At 44.8% G+C, this 21497-nt stretch overlaps 2 protein-coding genes across 2 annotated transcripts; both read right to left on the minus strand.

Moving 5' to 3' along the window:
* Positions 1-4554: 4554 nt before the first annotated feature.
* LOC136185402 (uncharacterized) lies at positions 4555-5881 on the minus strand. The gene is made up of 4 exons (XM_065972517.1): positions 5806-5881; positions 5319-5713; positions 4888-5264; positions 4555-4833 (listed from the first exon to the last, which is right to left on the minus strand). The coding sequence occupies exons 2-4, from the start codon at positions 5685-5687 to the stop codon at positions 4734-4736; spliced, it is 846 nt and encodes a 281-aa protein (XP_065828589.1). The 5' UTR covers positions 5688-5713; positions 5806-5881; the 3' UTR covers positions 4555-4733.
* A 51-nt stretch (positions 5882-5932) lies between these two features.
* On the minus strand, positions 5933-21425 carry LOC136185401 (intermembrane lipid transfer protein VPS13A-like). Its single transcript, XM_065972516.1, has 94 exons — positions 21292-21425; positions 21190-21233; positions 21087-21129; positions 20930-21025; positions 20779-20877; positions 20656-20726; positions 20565-20603; positions 20391-20510; positions 20226-20306; positions 20117-20177; positions 19991-20064; positions 19889-19942; positions 19727-19839; positions 19587-19673; positions 19461-19536; positions 19345-19407; positions 19175-19295; positions 19029-19123; positions 18902-18969; positions 18777-18848; positions 18634-18725; positions 18477-18583; positions 18358-18416; positions 18222-18306; positions 18099-18166; positions 17972-18044; positions 17832-17919; positions 17647-17764; positions 17517-17589; positions 17419-17466; positions 16974-17370; positions 16854-16918; positions 16623-16809; positions 16457-16570; positions 16350-16401; positions 16240-16291; positions 16141-16185; positions 15964-16089; positions 15656-15745; positions 15385-15602; positions 15194-15329; positions 15040-15136; positions 14859-14980; positions 14663-14807; positions 14537-14610; positions 14342-14487; positions 14014-14289; positions 13877-13959; positions 13589-13827; positions 13416-13535; positions 13209-13367; positions 13046-13151; positions 12838-12980; positions 12659-12778; positions 12214-12573; positions 12086-12163; positions 11990-12037; positions 11774-11932; positions 11644-11721; positions 11517-11588; positions 11307-11452; positions 11141-11255; positions 10957-11088; positions 10692-10907; positions 10534-10632; positions 10263-10349; positions 10096-10200; positions 9957-10043; positions 9856-9909; positions 9675-9803; positions 9485-9621; positions 9297-9435; positions 9110-9238; positions 8946-9058; positions 8760-8886; positions 8564-8707; positions 8437-8509; positions 8316-8385; positions 8140-8254; positions 8022-8087; positions 7911-7967; positions 7726-7865; positions 7595-7676; positions 7423-7536; positions 7294-7369; positions 7068-7225; positions 6965-7010; positions 6788-6911; positions 6660-6723; positions 6554-6604; positions 6411-6496; positions 6224-6350; positions 6082-6162; positions 5933-6030 (listed from the first exon to the last, which is right to left on the minus strand). The coding sequence occupies exons 1-94, from the start codon at positions 21386-21388 to the stop codon at positions 5974-5976; spliced, it is 10038 nt and encodes a 3345-aa protein (XP_065828588.1). The 5' UTR covers positions 21389-21425; the 3' UTR covers positions 5933-5973.
* Between the last annotated feature and the right edge of the window lie 72 nt (positions 21426-21497).

Here is a 21497-nt window from a genome sequence, read left to right on the forward strand (position 1 = left end):
GTGACGTTCTAAAAGCACACTCCCTCCAGAACAGTGGAGAGCCCAAAATCGTCTTTCAAACTAATGATGTTTGTTCTGCAACTGATAGATAAGAACAGTTTAGTCATATCTTTGCGATCGTAAAGACATCTTCCGTCTAAAAAAACAAACTTGAAGAACACGTATGTTTTGCAATGGCTACGGTATATCAAAATAGTTAATCAACTGTTTCAGGCATTAGTAGTACAATCAGTTTCAACTCGTGGCAACTACATGACGGGTACTGTATAGGATTGTCGGGGAAATTGACGGAAATAGCAGCAGCCACTTGCGCCTGTCTAGTGACGTACGATTTGGGACGCTTGGGGACTCGATCTACGGCTAGGTTTGAGTCGGGCACGTCAGGCCTCATGCAAGCGCCTCATATGATATATGTAACGTCCCGCGAGTCGCCTCGCCATTGTAGGGCCAGTACGACGGGTGCCGTTTGGGTGTCAACATGCACGAGAGTCTATCTAATTAGGACAAACCTAGGAACGATTCGATCGTTCGTGCGACATGATGCAGCTGACGATGGCGACTGGGACGATTGTCGCGAACTGGCCGTAGGTGTAGTAGAGGTGTAGAGCTCCCAAGTCGTCTCACGTGACTCCTCAAACCAACGTGTTAACATAATTAACTTGACTATTAAAAATTACGAGATCCAATTTAATTAATAAGGAGGCTCCGAGATTTCCCGATACGCATTCACCGTCTTGCAATATTATTAAAGTTTCAACTGCCAGTGACTAGCTCAGAACGTTTTTGAAGTTGGAGCCAAGGCAGAAGATGATGTGGACGTCTAATTTTGACCTGAAGTGTGTAGTACAGCTAACGCTGCTCGTTAGTTTGGTTGCTACTGAAAACCAAAATCGTTGGAATAAATTGCTTTTGCAATCACAGTCGTCTCAGCGACAAGTACTGTACAGCACAACCGCGATTTTGACAGTATCCGTGCAAGAAGAAGATGAATCGATCGAATACAGCCGACAGCTTCTGACAATCACCGGAGGATATGATGTGCGTAAAACCGATCAGTGGGAAAGGTGTTTGACTGCAACGAAGTCCATTGGAATTAACTTTTTTGACCCATCTGCTCAGTCGTGGCTTACCCTTCCTATCGAAACCGAAACAGAAACAAATTCTCCTACAAACCATTTCATTCAGACAGCGACGTCATTCCCAAAAGCAAAAGGAAAACCTGTTGTATTTCTTGGAAAATTTATAGGTGAAGGAAACACTGTGACAACGACGTGGCGTCTAGAAACCAGTTCCAACTCGAGCTTTAATGCATTGATCTTGCGAAAAGGCGCGAACTTCCCTTATCCTAATCGGTTTGGATACTCGGGAGTAGCCATAAAAAACAAGCTTCTAGTTTGGGGAGGACAGGCCCAGATTCCTGGCAACGTAGAAATTCCAGTCTTCAACGATCTGTTCTCTTACGACGTCGACAAAGATCAATGGTCGGAAATAAAGACTACAAACAAGAATCCATTTGCAAAGGCGTTTCACAGTGCCGTAGCCGTAGCTGATCGATACATGATCATACTAGGTGGCATTGATTATATGCTGGCGCAGTCCGACGACGGGCACGTGCTAGACGTCGACAAGAATGTTTGGCTTGAATTGCCGGATATGAATATTCAGATGCGAGAAGTCGTCGGACAATGGGGACTATTCGCCTATGATCAATTTTACGATTGGGTTCTATTAACGACAGAATACGACAATCGCCAATCGTATTACGACGCTCCCTTAGTAATAATTTATCGATTTTCACTCGAAAACGTCAGTGGAGGCAACTGGGTCAAACTTCCTATACCAAAGTTCGTGCTACCTGGACTTGGACTTCCAAAGCTGGAAGCTGTTTTCAACGATAATCCGCCGCCTGTTCTAACGGTTGAAGGAACAGCGATGGCTGTTTGTTACAGTCACCTTCCCAAATCAACGTCAAGCTTTGACAACACGCTTATGTTTATCACTGGCGATTCAAAGCAATATCACTGGGAGTTGCTTCCAGCCGCGAACGACAACCCGGGCCCCCTTGCGGGGCACTCGCTCACGCTTGCAAGCAACCGCCGTAGAATGCGTCTCTACGTTTACGGAGGTTTTTCGCAGGTGTCGGAATCCGACTCGGAGGGAATCGTTGATGGCAGCGTGTGGCGTCTAGATTTAGATTCCTTCAAATCGAGCCGTGGTGTTTACACGTGGGAAAAATATATGCCAGCAAACAATGCCTCTCGTGCTGACAGAATCCTTCTTCAGAATGATTTCAGCACTTTACGTACTCTGCAAGGGCACTCGTCTGTTGGCATCGAGGTCGGAAATTCGACGCAGAAGACAAGCTGTTTTCTCATCTACGGCGGCATCTATCAGAAGCAAACATCGAGCGATCTCGTCATCGTCTGTCCGGAATCGTTTTACAGTAAAGCGATTTCTAGGGAGGCTCGAATTCTAACGTGGCCACCGCATCGCGCCTACCACTCAGCCGTACTCATTGACCAGTCGACGACGATGATAATATTTGGAGGGATTCGGAAACAATCCATGATAACTTTCATGGATAGGTATTATAGCTATACGCCGACTAACGACATGTGGAGAATTCAGTGGACCCAATCGCCGCCTCGAATCATCGACCATGAAATAGAGTGGACGTACTTAGGAAAGTTCGACGACGTAGCACCGCGATTTGGACACACAGCAGTTTTCGTGGATAGAAGTCGACAAAAACAAATTCTCATATTTGGAGGAAGCGACACGGAGAAGATTTTCGACGATCTCTGGCAGTTCACGCTGCCCTCGGGACCGTGGAAGCGAATTCATTACACGACAGACTTCGACTACAATAACCAACTGCGTCTACGTCATCACACGGCCGTCACAAGAAGTCGGCAAATGATGGTCTACGGTGGATGTCAAACGCATCCAGGACAACGAGACAACTACCAACCCATCCAACTTAATCTATGCGATAAGAGTCGCGTTTCGGATCGACTATTCTCGTACGATATGGTCACCCAAGCGTGGAAAATGCACTTGGCCCTCGACGCCGTACCCCGGTATCTCCACGGAATGGTTCTTCTAGACGACGACCGCATCGTCATCTACGGCGGCATCGACAACGAGACTAAAGTATCCGAAGACGTTTTCACTCTACACCCGGGTTGCAACATGGGAGAAGAGGGCGATTTCTTTACGAACGGTTGCCGAGCGTGCGACGTCGGATACTATAGCTCAGAGAGCGGCCCAAGTTGCGATCGATGCAGCTTGTTCTTCAGCACGAACTCGAGCGGATCGACTAGCGCGGACGACTGCACGGTGTGCAGTGGAATATGTAGCTACGGGGGCAAGTGCACGGTGCTTCGACCGAACGTCGAATACGAGTGCAAATGCATCTTTCCCTTCTCGGGAAACACGTGCGGAAGCTTTTGGCCTCTGCTCGTCTTCGTCGCCTCGATTCTTGCTACCGTTGCAGTGGCGACGCTCATCTATAAAATTGTTCAATACGTTAAACGTGCGCGACGCGACGCGAAGGACTTGCGAGCGAAGGACGACGAAATCGTTCATCTTATCGACGGGTGGCGAATCGTCGACGACGAGGTGAAGTTCGAGGTGAAAATAGGCGAAGGTGGCTTTGGCGAGGTGTGGCTCGCCGAGTATCGGGAAATGGACGTGGCCGTGAAAATTCTCAACGAAAACGAGCAGCTTTTCGTCGCAAATTCACAGGAACAGTTTCAACAGGAAATTGACTTCATGAGGTAAGGGGAGGGGACCCCACCCTCGAAACCGCCGATTATTGAATTCATTATTGTTAGGCACTTACGTCATCCCAACATCGTTCTCTTTCTCGGTGCCGGAACCTTTCAAACGGATAGGGAATCTCCGTCCGTTCGAATTGGTAATCTGTTTCTGGTTACGGAGTACGTAAAGAGGGGGTCCCTTCACGGGGTTCTCATGGACTCTTCCATTTCGCTCACTGTTGAACAGCAACTCGGCTTCTGCTTGGATTCGGCAAAGGGAATGCAATTCCTCCACGAACTGAATCCGCCTCGCATTCATCGCGATCTAAAAGCGGCCAACTTGCTCGTCAGCCAAAATTGGGCAGTGAAGGTGAGCGACTTTGGCACGGCGAGACGACTATTGAAATCGGGCGTCGACGGCACCGTCGATGACGTGGAAGAGGAGAGAACGCTCGATTCGCATGGGGAAGATTGGGGGCCCGACGACGAACGAATTCCCTTGCTCTTCACTCGTTACAAGAAGATGACGTTTCGCCTCGGGACGAGTCTTTGGAAGGCGCCCGAGTTGCTGAAGCAAGACGCATACGGGGCGTCGGTTGACGTCTACAGGTTCGCTTCGAATAATTATTTCGTCTATCACGTGACTTATTTATTTATTCATTTATTCTAGTTTTGGCATTGTAATTTGGGAAATATTTTCTCGGGAGATGCCGTACGAAGATCGAGTGATAAATTTTTTGGACGAACTGGTCAATATGATATGCGAGCAAGGAGTGAGACCCAAGCTGCCGAACTGTCCTTCAGACGTCATTTTACTGATGAAGAGCTGCTGGCAGACGATACCGTCTGCCCGTCCAACTTTTCGAGCAGTCGTGAGGACTCTAGAAGATATCAAAAACAGACTCTTTACAGATTAGTGAGAAGACGTTGACTGCTGCAACGAAAGTTTAATTAAAAGTTCTATTGCAATACTTAGGCTGCAATAGAGTGAATATCGCATAGCATGTCTACAACAAAACGAAAGACTTTCCCATCCAAAGAAGATTCCGAATACGGTTTCAAAGCGACAAGGCTAAATCAATTTGAAATATGAATTAATTAATGAAAAAAACAATAGTTTGCATACCAGAGATCAAAAACGTCTGCACAGATATCCTTCGTAACGTAGCCTCGTAAACGATCATCACCGGCTTTGACGTACGACGGAAAGGTGCAGATCATTCGAAACAGAGCGTCGACACACGCTTGGTTAGCGTAAACGAACATTTGTCGTACGAAAAAGGCGAATTCGCGATAGCGACCTTCGACGTAATTGGCAATCCATTCCGGCGTCACCAGTTCGCGAGTGGCGTTCGAGCACAGTGGCATGTGAACACTTCTACCTTGTGTCAGCGAAAAGGCTTTCGTTGAGATTTCCGAAGGATAATTCGTCAACGTGCACAGATTTGCTGCAAGGACAGCTAAAGTAGACAAAGGCAGGCACTGATAGAATGCCACACAAGACTACAAAATAAATGCATAATCTTAATACAAGTCATAAATAATAGTTTCTATAACCTGCATCACTGTATGCGAAAGATCATCGCCGTACGATAGAGTGAGTGCGTTCGCGTCACAAGAAAATGAAGCGATGATGCCGCAAATGCCTTCGCTGAAGGAGTCGAAGCATCGCTCGTAGCCGAATGACGTCATAGATTTGGCAAACGACAGCCTTTCCATCAGACGCGATGCATTGATTCGTAGACAACTGGGAATGCGAACGGGCTCGCTCCACTTGCACATGCTCAATGATAGAGATTCGCAACGACTCGTCGGACCCAAATCGTAGGAATTTTCAGTGTATGGTTCATAGTTCGATCCGATCTTCACTGAAAAAGATCGGGTAGCTGGAAAGACGAAGAGAAGAAGGTAAAGAGCCTTCATCATTTGTGCGTCGTAAAATGCCCGAGACTCTAGCGGACGGAATCAAAGAAAACGAAAGTCGATTGCTGGAGGCCACTCCCCAAACCGCTTCGACGGGGAACCCCGCAGGAGAACCGCTTACCGTACTACGCCAACAATAAGGACTTGCTCATTGAAGAGTTGAAGAATTTTGCCCTTTTCAACGCACGCTCAGCCTGCAGCCGCCTAAATGGAGTAGCATGACTGGAGCAAAACGCTTTCTGCTTCACTTCAAAACGCAAAAGATTTAATTGAAGAGAATACAAAAACCTTAGAAACCGCTGGGCACAAAAAGTTTAATGGCTTTGTACGTCTTCGCAATAGCGTACTATATAGAAAATAAATCAGCGGTTGCACATCCATTCGCGAAAGGGCTTACGTTACGAACACCCTCGTTTGGCACTGGGTACTCCTTTCTTGTCTGGCCTTCTGGCTTACCAAACAATGATTTCTTGATCACCTTGAATAAAGAGAACTTACTACACCCAATGTTCGGAAAAGTCAAAGAGGCTACAAGTTACCTTGAGCTGTATTATCAGAGTCCCCTTGGCTGTTGCAAAGATTTTCTCTATTTCTGCAAGTGGAGTAAAAAAGATTGACTTCTGTTTGCCACCTTGAAGAAAGCTTTCTTCGGAAAATATCAAGTGTCTAGTTAGAGTAAAACAGTCACTTGCAGAGAAACATCTCCCTCCCATGCACCACCCCCACCTATTGGTAAGAAGAAGAACAGTTTTCGGTTTAGTGAAAACGTGAGCAAAGTAGATGTCTGAAGCGAAATCTCCTCCATCAACGACCTTTAGTAAATTATTCAATGATCTAGTATATAGTCAGAATACGAGAATTGATCTCACTTGAAGAATATCATTTCCTGTAGCAGAATGCGTACAGTAAGGACGAATGATCTAAAGAACAAAACGAAAGACGTTTTAATGAAAACGCATCATCGACGCGTCTGACCTTGTCCTGATTAATAAATCGTGCAGGACGTTGAAAACAAACCACTTTTTCTAAATCAGCTGTCCTATTGTTAGAAGAGAGAGAAGATGTAGAAAAGTGCTAATTCAATTGCTACTGCCAGAGAGTACTTGCTTATTCCTTGAAAGGTACTCGTCGCAAAGTCGACGACGCCGCCAACAGGGCGAGCCACGACGCCTAGCAATCCCTTGCCGACGCCTTTGAAAAACCCTTCCACTCCTTCACTTTGGGCACCTGCTCAAAAATGCTGAAATTAATATTACCAAGGGGCATTGGGCGGACAATGCCTTGAACGGGCTTAGTCACAATGCCGGTAATGCCACCAACAAATCCCTAAGAACAAAATCATTTACTATACCAATGAATAGCTACTACATTCTTAACGATCACCTTCAGAAAACCTCGAGCTCCCTTTGCAACGCCTTCCTTGACGTCTTTGGGCTTCTTCGCCTGCGCCCTTTCCTTTATCACTTCGTCGTCGAGACTGAGAGTAGCCAGGCCTTTTCCAAGAGTACCTGTCACACGTGATACGGCACCAAAAACGCCGCCTAAAGCAAAAGAAAGCGGCGGTGAGACAAAAAGTACAGGAAAGGATTCATCTGTGTATGCGATATACCAACGGTGTGGCTCACAAGACTCTGGAAACCGTAGGCAACTCCTACAGCAAACTGACGAGGTCCTTGAATAGCTCCCTGTGCACAGAAGTTGAGGGTGTGCAAAAGTCGGAAAAAATTCTCAATTGTACCTGGTACGGTTCGTAAAACAAGTCAAACACGCCATCTTTGATGTCGGTCACTAGTCCAAATGGATTTCCAATGACGTCCAAGCCAAGTATGAGCGCGTATGTTTGTTTGATAGCCTACGCACAAAACGATTCAGAGGTAAACACGTACAGCGATTTAGGCCCATGGCTTTACTTGAGTCGTATAGTGCTTCCGAATTCCGTGTATCAGTTGCTGCTTGGTCCGCGACTGACCAGTCAACTCAAAATAAGCCAATCTTCACGAGAAAGCCGTGGTCATAGCTACCGCACGCATACCGTATTTACCTCAGTTCTACGTCTTCGACATCGGTGAGTGCTATCCCAATAGATTTGAGAAGAAATTTGACAAAATCGACTGGTAGTCTGATCTGACGGCTCTCCTCCGCTTTCATCCCAGAAGAATCAATAGAAAAACTCACGTGAATCTAGAACAAAAGATGGAGAGAACGGACAAAAAAACAAATCAATACCTTGACCGGAGAGAGATGAAGGAAACCGATATAAATACGTCGGTCTTGACTAATAGCCTGCAGAAAATGAATCGATCAACCTAGAGCAGCGACTCAACTTCCCTAACGAACCTTCAATTTTAATGTTTCCGGAATGCTTCTCGATACTATTTCAAGATCCTTCTGAAAACGCGTAGTCTAAGGCGAATGCAGGTTAGGTAAAAATTGTACACATGCACGCATGTCGTACGTGTAGTTGGCCTGATTTTCTGTCCCCACGTTCGGGCGTAAAGAGATCTATAAGAGAGCCAATGAAGCCCATGTCGACGCGGACGGCCATTTCCTGGACCAAAACCATTAGGTACCTAAAGGTGCGAATTCTTAAAAGAAGAAACGATCCAATAAGGCTAAAGACTACTACTGTACTTGATCTGGCGCGCATTTGACGCTTCCGTTCTGCTGAAGACCATGCTCGCTTCAACAAAAGGCTTTGGAGCTAACAGGGGAATCATTATTGGGTTAGGATGAGACTGAGTTCTAGGTTTACCTGCTACTGATCTTGGAGGAGGAACAGGATTGAATACAACAGGAAAAACTTTCTGATTCATCTGATTGTCAATCTGGAAGATAATTTTTGATACACTTTCTCTTCCTCTCTCACATAAATCTCTTACCTGTATTCGATTTATGATTCCGTGCAGGAAGACGTGGTGAGGCGATAGACTACACTGAAACGAGATTCCGTCGTATTGAGTCCTTTTCAGCGACCCAGCTTTAGGTTTGATCAATTTGAGGTCACTAGGATTGCTGAAATCAACCTAAAGAGAAATGCAGCCTAATGTGCGACCAACTGCAACGAAGAAGCCTTACCGCGAGACCCAAGCCTCCGGCTTTCGATGGATCGTTGTAGACAGCCTCGAGCTTCAGACACAGTTCGCCGCTTTCTTTTTGAAAATGCTTTTTCTTCTCAGGCTTGAATTCCCACGTAACATTGGAGCTAGATGCAAGCCGAATTACAAAACCTGCATTTTCTTACTCCAAAACGAGGTGACGTACCTGGTAATGCCAACATAAGCCACGGTTTTTGATTGCCAATCATCGACCAATGACAATCCAACGCTGGGTAACGACACGTTCAATTCAAAGTCGGGCTGCTCAATGTGGTCAGTCTAAATAGCACACCAATTAGGTAACAGTTATTCCGACCGAGTTAACCCTACTTCAGTGGCCTTGAACACTTCCGATTTATTGTCGGTAAAAAGATATACCCGTTGAAGCCCGTCTAGAAAGGAAGCGCAGTAGACAGTGTTATCATCGCGCTTTGAAAACGACATTTTTCCTCTCGAATCCTGTACCCACAAAGAAGATGATTGCTGAAGAACTATGCCGAAGTGGAGAAATCCTTACCTGTTTTAGATCATTGCAAAATAGACGCTCTGAAAATGAATGAAATTTCCAGCAGAAAACGCGCTTTCCGTTCGGATTCGACCAAGTAAACATTTGACTGGTCCCGCTGTTGACGCAGACGCCGGCGCTTTCTTCGTCTCTGAGCGCCAATATTCGGCCGGAATACGACGTGACATGCACGATCTAACCTTTGAAATACGGTCACGGGGATGTCTTCCTGCAGGCGATTTTCAAGGCGCACAGGAGACGAGCCGACAAAGTAAGGCATGAAAGTGATGATTGATGACGAATCGGAGATTTCCACTTGAACGTGAACTCCTCGAACCTGTAGAAAGAAAAGCTTTAGCGGAAAAAAAAACATGCACAGAATAGACCCACAGTTCCTTCTAATTTCAATAGAGTTGATTGAGCTTTGTTGAAGGCGAACTTGCAAGATTCCGGCTCGCTCTCTGACCCGAGTTTCAAAGACATTAGACCCGACCTGCCCTTGGTCCAATAAGGTATCCACTAAAACGGCGAAGGATCGGTAAATATAAGTTGCAAGCTCTTTTAGACAAACTTCTCCAGCCTCAACGTTCTCTGTTTTGCCATCTTCGTACAAAATGACTTTTTCCTGAACAGACGCTTATATATAACTTTATACAGTAGGCGAAATCTCACGTTTGTTTTGTTGACTACAATCTGGTACGGCAAGAATGCGACGATTCGACTCAATCCGAAGCGTGTCAATCTCACTTGAAGTCCGATCTGAATCACACAATTTCCCTAACTGACCCTTAATTCGAATTGAAATAATCACCTCATAAATTTGATCGCCTTTCTTGCACTTGATATTGCCTCCGCTTCCCGCTGCATCAATGGAAAACAATTTTGACCATTCGGATTCACACACTTTAAGACGAATCTGATAAAAGGTAAGGAAGCAGATTTTCGTAGAAGGTAATAAACGATTTCTCTCTTTCTCGCCTTCTGCTTGGAGCCTGGTTTCGGAAAGCCAAATAAAAGAGCATCGTTAGTTGATTTTTGAGTCATACTGTACGATGCACCATTAGCCTAGAAACAGATTCATAAATAGACATTTCTAAACAGTCGGCGACATGTTACGCGACACTCATGCATGCAGGGAACTCTACGCCTTACAGATATGTATGTCATCTGCATTCATGCATGCACTAAAGTTCTGAGGTATACAATACACCGTCGATTGAATTCAAATAAGCGGGCTGCATCAACTTACCATGTACTGAAGAATCGATCTCGTCTTATTCACTATCCAATAGGGTGCGTAGATGTAGGCCTCTACTGACTTCGTAACCAACAATCGAATACCAAACATCTAGTATATAAACTCAAAATAGACTGTATACATATTAAATTTAATCTCAGCTACTTTACCATTGACATCGGTTTTTCCTCTGACGATTTTGAAGTCAACTGCAAATGAATCAGGTCAGACTTATTGTTGGGATTGAGCGTAGCGTCTCCTCTCCACTCGAATCCCAAATCGTCATTTATCACGAAGACCAAGGTAAAGCCTCTCTCTGCGTCAACTCGAAGTGAATTGTAGTGCTCCTTTTCGCCGCCAGTTAACATGAAATCGGCTTGCACGCCCTTATTTATAGAAATTCATTAACAAAATCCGTCTAACAACTGTTACCACCTCAGCGCGAACTAGTAGCTCTCGAGGAAGACAATTGTGCAGCACTAAAGGCACGTAAAGGTTCATAGTATGATGAGGCACTTCCCGCGGAATCTTGCTGAAATTGATAAACGTTTCAGGTTCTGTGACCAACTAAAAGAACGTCGTGCAGCAGCACAAGTAAAGAGTCTGCACGTGAACTTACACGAGTTACATATTCGGGAATATTGTCGGAACTCGAACTACAAACAACGCAACGTCGCCTCCACGGAGAAGCCGAAGTCTCACTTTTCCAGCTGAATTTCTCGCTGCACCGATACCTTGGAAGTCGAGTACCATAAAACGAGTCTTCATCGAACGGTGCGACTTACCCAAAACCCGTTGGAGTGATTGAAAAACTGCTCGTGGACGCATCAAAGAGAGGCACGTAGTACCATTCCGAACAACCTAGTTGAATAGCCGGCTCGTTCGAACCATTGACGTATACATCAACATCAAGGAGCAGGTTGTTTTGAATCTAATCAGACGAGACGGGAGCTAGCAGTGCAAAGAAACAAAGAAACAAACACTATATACCAAACCTTAAGAGCGGACCGGATTCTGATTATTTTTTGCGTTTCTACTAGTTCAATTTCGCACACCAGAGCGACACGCTGAAAAGAAAACATCACCAACACTATAAGCTATTCTAAAGGATAAGGTTTGTGCCTCAGGCGCAGAGAGAATGTACAGCAGCTGGCCAGTCTTAGACACAGGTACATCCGAGAGTTCCGCAAAGGGTTCGATCTGCAAATACAGTATGAACAATACTAGAAGCGACTCATGGTCTTCCACACACCTTGATGCTAATGAAATGATCCTTTTTCACATAGAGACTCTCGCAATCGGCGTCAAACGTCTTGCTGAGAACTTCAACGTCGCCTCGCGTGTCGCATTCGTAGTAGAGAGGACACGAAGTGCCGTCTTCCATGTCCAAACCACGCTCACCTGAATCATTCTAAACCGATGAAGTTTGATGCACAACTTTTTATAGTGGAGATAGCGTTCCACTGACCAGAAAAGAAAACGTGTTCCCGGGAAGAACTCTTATCTGCTGTCCAGTCTAAACAAAAAAGGTGGAGAAAATGAAGGACAAATTTTTGAGCTATACCTTGTTCTCAATCAAATACGGAGGCAAGCTTTTAGCACAAGAAAGCTCATTGGGATTTTGTTCTTGTTCGGTCCACGCCTGAAAATCTAGCACTAAACAAGATATTCTGTGCAAACGTTTCGTCTGACTCTGATTAGCTTCTGAATGACGTCAAGGCCCGTTTTCGTAATAGTCAGTTCCAGTGGATCGCTTGACGATACGGAGAGAGCGGTCGCCGCCGGAGGCACACTCACGTCCGCGTTCGTGCTTGTCGTCGAGCCCATACTATCGACTTCACTTGCCTCGTCCTCTTCGGAAATCGGCGCGACAGAGACGTCATCGGGAATTGCTGTTTCCGTTTCTCTCTGGTGTTTTCTCACGTTGACGAGAAGTTTCCAGCGACTGTATTTGAATCGCGACATTGGAACAGGTTCGAGAATGGGCTCCCAAACGGCAACGCGATCGTTAAAATAGGACAATTCTAAGGCGAGAAACGCATCGCAGACGAGCTAGAAAAATTGAACGAATATTCTCAGCCTACTCTAAATGCTTCGACTGCGGCGTTCGGAGACGCCGTGAAAGCCTTCTACTCACCTCGTTAGACCAGTTGTTCAGTTCCGCACTGGCACTGCCACTAAGAGCTATAACTGGATAAAACCAGCCTTTGCTTTCATTTTCTAGTTTGACGTCTAAGCGTTCAATCTCAATGAGCATCTAAAATTAAAAAGAAAGATGTATTCGAAGCCCTAAAAGCGAGCGAGCCTTTCACTGGCCTTTTCAATTGCACATTCAGACACTGCAGATTGAGAGGAGAAAACATTTTCCCGCTTGTCAAGCGCTCTCCTGTGCCGCTCCATCACATTGGCTTTTTGATTGAAGACCCCTTTCCCAGCAATGCGAGCTTCAAAAGAAGCATCTTTTATAAACAACAGAAAGTGATAATAGTAATGCAGCACTAGAGTGGATGCAACATTCACCGACCTGACTGGCAGTACCACTTGCTCTCGTCGACGGGCTTGGAGTCCCACAAGTCAATCGGACACGTTTCTATCACAGTCACTTCCTCGTCGGGACGCGGTACCAAGTCCTAAGCAAATAGCGGTGTTGACAAAAAATCGATGTCTCCACCTGCTGACAGTCCTACCTTCCACGTTGCTTTTCCACCCTTGACAATGTTCAAAAAGATGTGCACTGTGTGTGGACTAATGGACGCAGTTAGAGCGGACGTTTCAACGCTGATCTTTTTCTCTTTCGTCTCGCGATCAAAAGAGTGAACAAATTTTACGCTCAGAGGACTCACAATCTAAAAAGCCATAATAAGTAACCAAATTGATCAAATTCCTTTTCTCACCTCAGACGACAGTGTGGCTTGTTCGTGATAGAAGCAGGTGTGCACGGAAAAGTCTGGCACAGTTAGTAGAAACTTTTGACTCTTAGCATCGGCTTTGTGAAAGCGCCCCGCCGCACCAAACTCAAGAATACACGTCTGTCGGAAAATTCGAGAGACGTCCTATGAATTCTTACTTTGGCTATGACCGCACGTGTTTTACGACTAGTTGCATTTTCCAATAGAAACAGCTTCATGTTATTGATTTTGAATGCGATTGACTTGGGCGATAGCCGGAGACGCTCTAGTGCTTCTAAGGCGATTATCTTGAGCTTTTCCGAAACGCCGCGAGAGATGAGCGTCTTGACAAAATAGGAGGTATGCAGGAAAAAATCGACAGCGCCGGCAATGTGAAAATCGTTGAGAGATGCAGAGACTAAGAAAAGAGATAGATAATCCTTTCGTGACTCACAAGGAAGCCGCACCTAAACGCTCGCCATGAACGGGCTTCGCATAATCTAGTTCAACCAGAAACTTGTTCCTTGTCCCGGCAATTCGACTGATGATCCTGAAAGACAATTAACATTGCTAAATATACACACGTGATCATTGTCTTCAGGACCTTGTGACTCCTCCTTCCATTCCATCTCTAGAATCATTAAGCACCAGGTCTTCCAGTTTCGCTTGAAGAGACAGGTTCCCTTCTGAAGTTTCTTCCAAATGAACAGAAGGATCAATGACCGACAAGTCGGCCAATAGCGCTTTTCTCGACATCAGAGAAATGCCTAGTCTATTCAACTTCGCGTCCATCTTCAATTTCACGTAGGGCGGCTTTTCAAGTGGAAGAGGCAATATTTGAACGGTGGCAGATGGCACCTGAAGAGGCGGCGGCGGAGCTCTATAACAAAATATGCACTTTTACTACCCACAGCAAGATACGTCCTACTGACTTGGAGAGATCCAAACCGTCGATAAATTTGAGCGCTTTGAGAATCGTTGTCTCGTGAAGATTCACATTGAGAGAAGTGACGTTCAATGCCATTTCAATTTCGGTCGAAGCGAAGTCGGTCACAAAGCGAGAAGACGCGGGATCGATCTGTAGAAAACGCCATCGATGATAGAATAGCCCAAAAAACGTCCTTCACTTTTCTCAGACGAAATCGAATCAGTTCTGTTTCGTTCTGTGAGACAACTACGTTGAGAAGTTCTCCAGACTCCACTGCATAAGATAGTCGGAAACGTTCAGACAAAAAGCGCCAGGGTATACTTGCCTTGTACGGAATAGTCAAGCAGCGAGATCATTCTTAGAGAAGCGTCCAGTCCAACGTGCTCGTCTTCAACTTGTACAGAGGCTGCTACAGACTTGATAAAAAAATGAAGCCACAGCTTGCGATCAGTCAAGACAGCCACCGACACCTGAAGCGCATCTTATGTAGAACTTTCGTCTTCTGGGATGATCTTTGGTACCTCGGGAAGTTCAAAGCGTACGTCAGCAATTGTATCCTGAAAGGCGAAGGAATGCTTGACGTCCAGAGACTTCTCAGGAAGCGCTTGAACGGACGTCTCCCGAGTCGCGATTTCGACAGGAACTAGATTTTAGGAGACGTTCATAGTTCATAGACTAGAGTCATGAATGATACCACAGTACCTGTCTTTGCTGCTTTTTTCTGCTGCATTTCTTTCAGGTTAATATTCTCTTCCAAAAAGGCGAACACAAAGTCGATTTCTTCCTTTCCTCCTTTGATCTAAACAGCATACATTTACCAATCCGAACGACTACGCGGTAAAGTGCAATATCGTACTTCGATTTTCGGTAAATTTCCTTTGACGGAGACTAGGGGAAGGCCTTCGTGACGAGACGACAGACACCGGTGAACAGAAACACCGAGCTCCATTGGACTGACAACCGTAACATCAGTGCCCGAAGGATGGCCTCTCCTAAACGAAAAAGACTAGTCGCGGCGCTTGCAAAAAGAGAGTCGCGCTATTGTACCTCGTCAATTCTAATCGGGTTAAATTGACTTCGAGAGAGTCAACCAGGACCTTGTAGGAAGAGGAAGGAGATTCTTTGTGAGTAAAACGATTCGTCAATACAATTCGTCCCAAATTAGCTTCCAATCGCTCATCGCTACAACTGCTTCTTGGAGCAATAATACAAGGTGCAGCAAGCCGAATATCAAATTTGATGCGAGTGTTGATGTTGTCCTTCATCTGGAGAAAAAGACATAGGCACGAGTGAAGAGACGTGGAAACTCAAAGCCCACCTTATCTTTCGCCGCAGATGCCACTTTTGCTGCCTTTTGTTTGGCAGTTTCAATCACACTGTCACTGGGTTTAAATCCCAAAGCAAAGTTCTAAAAAATTCGAGCCTTAGTCAAAACTATGATCCATGGAGGCACAGAAGCTTTCAGATGAAAACCAAACTGCCAATTAACGGAATGCAGAAATTCTCTCGGTTAGACCGTTCCTTGTACAATAAATAAAAAACGGGGCACAAGATTGGGCACATTACAGTATCAACTACGAAGGCGCTGTCTCCAACGTAATTAATTAAAAATATCGTGATTTTTACCATTAGGTCTTGTACGAACGTATTGACGAAAACGACTCTGAGCGCCGCGCCATCCAACTTCACTTCTACGTCAGCGCAGTCCAAATCGAGCATCTGGTCCTTGTTATCACGGTTGTAAACGCGGACCTGCAGAAACAAATAGAAAAGCCTTGTCATTTAGCATTAAATGCTTCTGACTTTGGCATTGAAGAGTTCGTCGGACTCGTCGGCGATTTGAACGATCTACAGTTACAAACGTAGCACGAATTATAATCTAAGTAATGATGTTCTTTCAACCTTTTTGTATTTCGTGTTTTCAGCCCCGTCAACGACAAAGAAATCCCTCACACTGTTAAGAAGTCAAATTGGATTGAGTGCCAGACGCGTTCATCGTACCAACTCTCTACCTGATCGTCGTATCAATAAGATCGGTTTTGACCTTCACGTCTGCCTCAATTTCTGCAAGTTTGCGTCACGAATATTTGACATCTCTGTCCAGTGCAGCTGGTCTAACCTTGAACGTGCAGTTCTCCTAGATTTCTACTCCCGGACATGATCACAAGGCCTAATTCCTTAAGAGATGCTTCCAGCGATAAAGAGACGGCTTTGGTCTCTTTAGAGGAAAAGCCTGCTTTATAAAATCAGTGGGCTTCTCGCGTACTTCAAAATCATTGACTTGCCTTTCAATTTTAGCCCTTCAGGAGCTTTCTCTTGCACCACTTCTGAAAGAACTGATCGTTGCGGTACAATTCTCGTGAAAAAGTCGATGAGACGATGAAGACTATCTTCTTCAACGGTGATGTCAAGCGGTGACACAGTGGCGACCACTTCGTTTAGAATACGAAGTTCAGGAGAAGAAACTTTAGTCTAGAGAAAAAATTTGAGCAAACATTCTTCGTATTACTACTAACTTTGACAAATTTCAGAGACAGGAGCTGAGCGTCAGGACTACAGGTCAAGAGTTCCACATTCTTATCTAAAAAAAGACTAAATTGCTACTAAGCTCCATCACTCTCGCTCGCGACGCCTACCTGTCCCGCCATTGTCTCTCAGAGCGAGTGGTCCGACCGAGGATTCAACAACCAAGTCCCACGCTCTCATTGAAACTGAAGCTTTTGCGGATTTCAGGCTAAAATCGCACACTGGCTTCGTTTCTCCTCCTCTTTCCTCTGACATGACGGCGGTAATTTTCTCAAGTACAAAACTGCCGACAAATTGTACGAAGTTCGTCTCAGGTTTCTCCTCTGAATCAACTGTGCGGTCACTTTCGCCTTCATTCACTACTACTGCGTCTTCGAGAGAGTCTTCAAGTTCTAAATCAGGCAAATCATCCTTTTCTCCCAACGACGCCAGGTCAAGTTTGGACGCCGACACGCCCAATTGCGTTAGAGAAGGCAGTTGAGCACCCGCATCCACATTTGAAGTTGACTAAAGAATTCGTGTACTATAAAGTTGAAAGGAAGAAGCAAGACTTGCCTTTGTTGGCTTTCTTGCCAGTTCCGGAAGAGGCAAACTCTCAGCAATCTAAAAACCGTACAGAGTGTATCATTTGCATGCCTGGATTTCGCTATCACCTTGATCATGGTCTGAATCTTTTTGTCCGAGAGAGAGAATTCAATTGCAGGCAAAACTGCAGCCAACGTAACTCTGATACAACGTCATATATCGATTACATTAGAAATAGATTCTGCTCTAAGCACGAACTTGGGTAAGCGAGTGTCGTTTGGCACAATAGACTTCCTCAGAATCAACTCAAGCCCAAGAGGCTGAATCAGGTAGAGTGGTGATGCAGGCAAGTGCCTAGAATCCTCCCACACCGATCCTGATAATAAGAAATAGTGTAAGTGTAAGTGAGGTTCCAAGTACAACTATAGAGATGCAACTCGTACTCGTGGGAGCTACAAATGCAGAAATTTCGGTCACATCCAGAGTGAACACGTCGTACGCTTGATCGCCGAGTTGCTGCTGCGATGCGTTCTAAAGCACAGAGGCAAACATGCAGCGTAAGTTTATTTGCAATAAAACGTACCTCAGGAAGCTCTTCTTGCAACTGGGACTTGATAGAAAATTGTCCCAAGTCAACGACGACAATGTTTGAAGACCTAGCTCAGGCTGCATTGCAGAAATAGCAAAGCCATCAACATTAGAGCGATTACTCGGTCAGTCGACCATTCTCTGGAAGAATGAAGCAAGAGGAGCGTCCTTGAATAGCCACGTCAAAAAGCTAAAAATAAATAACTGTTTTGCTAAAAGGAATGAAACGTCGAGGAATAGGGTACACTGCGCTGATCGAGAGCCTGCTGAAGCGATGCTTGGCCACCTTCTCTCAGATGACTCAACTGATCGCGAGCAGCAGAAAACATTCTAAAGAAGCAGACATCAGGTACGTTACAATATTAGGACTGAAAAAACTACGTTTCTAGCTGAATGTTTTCTGGAAGCTGAAAAGCAGAAATAAGAGCGTTGATAGTGGGCTAGATGCAAAACGCAGCCGAATTGTGATTTCAAAAAACCCAATCTTATGGGCTTTCTACCATGTCCACTGTTATATCTGAAGGTTGAAGTTCGACCCTCAATTTGTTATCTACGTTCTCCTGACTGAGTGGATTGACTTCAAAGCTCACAGAAACGAGTGACTGACCTGTAAGAGCTAACGCTAACAAGTCAAAAAACACTCACAAAAAACTCTACCCGGTTCTAAAAGCCTCGGCTGCAGTAGGACCGGAACAAACCCTTCAACATCCACGCCAAATACGCTCAAAGTAGACGCAGACGCGTGAACACTAACATTGGACAGGTGCAAGCCTTCTTCATAAAACAAAAGCACTGCCCACCTGATTCCCTTAGCTGATGGCCTTAATTCAACACTTGTTTCCGTTCCGACCAGCTTAGCATTGACAAGGGTACTAAAATTTTGCTGTCTACCTAAAACAGGATGGGAAGGGTGGGCCAAACTAACCAGCCGTTGTTTCCTTCAACGGATGCCACGAGAAATGCTAGTTTGAACTTCAACTTGATCTCAACGTACTGACAGAGAAACCCAGTATTCAGTAAATTGAAAAAAAATAAGATACATCTTATTATACCTCTTTGGGAAATTCTGCAATAGATGAATCGTCGCTGTAGCCGATGGCCTCAAAAAGCCTTTTCTTTTCAGTCTCAGAGATTTCAATTGTTTCTCCTGATGGGAACAGATAGACGCACTAAAAAAACGTGGCGAGATTCTCCTCACCAGCAACTTCAGCCACGGTCACAACCCCTTTATCAGTCTTCTTTTGAAACAGACGTGAAAAGCCCTTCTTTTTCGTCTTGGATGCTTTCGCTGCAGCCTTTTCCTCTTGGCGTTTTCGAGCCTGCATGCGTCAAGGGCATTGGCCAATCCTTAATTAATTAAGTACTTACATCCGCTTCCGTTAGACCCCTTGCAAGGGTAATATTGTAAACATCCAAGCGATCTTCCAGCTCCTGCATTGAAAGAATCTGCTGTGGGGGAAATGACTTCGACGGAAATTCCCTACCTCGAGTTGATCCTTCTCATAGCGTTTCCCTAAAAGTTTTCTTAGGTAGAGATATCTGTATGACTTGGCTTGGCGTCTGGAAAAGAAAGAGTCAAAAATAACGGTAAGGGAGATGACAAAACAAACCGATGATTGCGAATGTGTTTCCATGACCACATTCTCGATCGCCTGCGAACGTCTTCAAAAAGAACAGCATTGAAGGCGTACTTCCACCTAAGGTTTATATAATTAGTTAAGACCCAAAGACATATTGACTAATAGGATACCAGAGGCGAACGTTCTCTTTGCCTCTTGGGCGTCCTGGAGCCTTGTACTTGATGTATTTCTGATTGAGCACCATCATGTCAAAATTTTCAAGAAGGTGCAGTATTTGAAGAAACTAATATCTGATATACCAAAGGATGACACAATAATGCTCGTGCCTTTACCTGTCTCCGAGAAAGGTGAAGACTGATTTGTTCCACAACAAAATTTAGCAGCACCTAATTTATTTATTTATTTATTATTCGTAAAGATAAGCTTCATCCTACTCTTGGTACGCTCATGTCTACTCCAGGCTTGTTGTTCAGCATGAGCTCTGCTGTCGAAGTCAAAGGAGCCAATACTAAAGCAAAGACAAGTCACTTCTCTCGCATACTAACGTATGGTTTACTCACCGTACTGATTTTCTTTAGGGAGACTGCTGTCTCGCCTTGCAATTCCATTAAAAAGATTTCTCTATTGATATAAATCTAAACAGTAAAACACGCCCACGTAGTAACCTGCCTTCCATTCATCTAATGGCAGATCAGCCATCTGTTGTGGACTTGGGTTCCAATAGATGGCCAAACACTTCAGTTTTAAAAGCTACAAGAGGAAAGACCGTTTCAAAATGTTTCATGGTAATAGAAACAAGGTAGACGCCATGTGCGTTCCAGAGAAAAACGGTACCTTGTAGATTTGGTCCACCGATCCCTTTATCACTTTTTCAACGTAATCTGAATCCGTTGTCTTTACGGAAATTTCCTCCAAAGTGACACCAAAGGCAAACGAATGATCCGGATCAGATACCTTTGGAAAATATATATAGCAATTATTACACGCCTTGATAAATTCTTTGCATACATTGTCTTCGTAACGAACGTGAACGTTTTCGATTAGGAGCTACAAAAAATGATTGACTAAACGAACCCCTCTTATCGCCAATATAACTCACTTCCAAATTTTTCACAATTTGCGTTACAACCTTTTCAATAAATTTGCCACTTTTTTCTCCCTTTAGAAATCCTGCAGAAATCATCGAACAGATGAAGAGATGTGCTCCTTGTCTATTTCTTACCCTCCTCCTCAAATCGCTTTTTGTCCTCAATCTGTTCCAGCTGGTCTTTCTTTTTCTCTTTTGCTTCCTTTTCTGCCTTCGCTTTGTCATACTTGAACTCTAAAATAAACCTTTCCGATACCTAAAGCAGCTGAGAGACTATGCAGGCTACCAGTGGCAGGTGAAACCAAAAGGTAGAGGTCTTTCACCGTAACAACGGTGCGTGCAGTGTACAAGGATCGCCACGGAATCTTGAGAGTCAGATTCTCTACAAAAAAAGAAGACACCAGTGCGAATTCAAGGCGTGAATACAGAGAAGCTTCACTTACGAAGGAATCCGCCTCGAATTCTCACGGGAAGATTTAGTTCGTCCTAAGGCAGAATCTAATCATCTTCGAAGAAGTTACTAGGGTGGACAGTGGAGGGCCATACCAGTGCATTCGGCTTCACTTCGAGCTCTGTCAAGACCACATTGCCTAGATTCGTCGGTTGTTTAGCGAAATCGGTGTCGTTGAACTCTCGAAGCTCGCTTGCCTTTCAAGACGCTGACTTTGAGATGCGACGAGTCCAATTTCTTTACGTAGGGCTTCAGAAACTTGTTTAGTATTGCAATAACGACTTTCTCAAACATAGCGACGACTCAGACGAAACTTTCCAGATTTTCCTGCTTCTTTAGCGCACGAGGGTCAGCTAGACTAAATACTCCTCACTCTATTTCTCCTACAGAGTTCCCAAATACT

The sequence above is a fragment of the Oscarella lobularis genome, chromosome 3 (assembly GCF_947507565.1).
Source record: "Oscarella lobularis chromosome 3, ooOscLobu1.1, whole genome shotgun sequence".
Taxonomy (NCBI): Eukaryota; Metazoa; Porifera; class Homoscleromorpha; order Homosclerophorida; family Oscarellidae; genus Oscarella; species Oscarella lobularis.

Coding starts and splice junctions, on each gene's coding strand:
- LOC136185402 (XM_065972517.1), bottom strand. CDS start 5,687: ATGATGAAGGCTCTTTACCTTCTTCTCTTCGTCTTTCCAGCTACCCGA. Junction 5,265..5,318: donor TTTCGCATACAGTGATGCAG/GTTATAGAAACT, acceptor TTTATTTTGTAG/TCTTGTGTGGCATTCTATCA. Junction 4,834..4,887: donor GCAGACGTTTTTGATCTCTG/GTATGCAAACTA, acceptor AAATTGATTTAG/CCTTGTCGCTTTGAAACCGT.
- LOC136185401 (XM_065972516.1), bottom strand. CDS start 21,388: ATGTTTGAGAAAGTCGTTATTGCAATACTAAACAAGTTTCTGAAGCCC. Junction 16,292..16,349: donor CTTATTGATACGACGATCAG/GTAGAGAGTTGG, acceptor ACTTCTTAACAG/TGTGAGGGATTTCTTTGTCG. Junction 11,589..11,643: donor ACATTCTCTCTGCGCCTGAG/GCACAAACCTTA, acceptor TTTTCTTTTCAG/CGTGTCGCTCTGGTGTGCGA.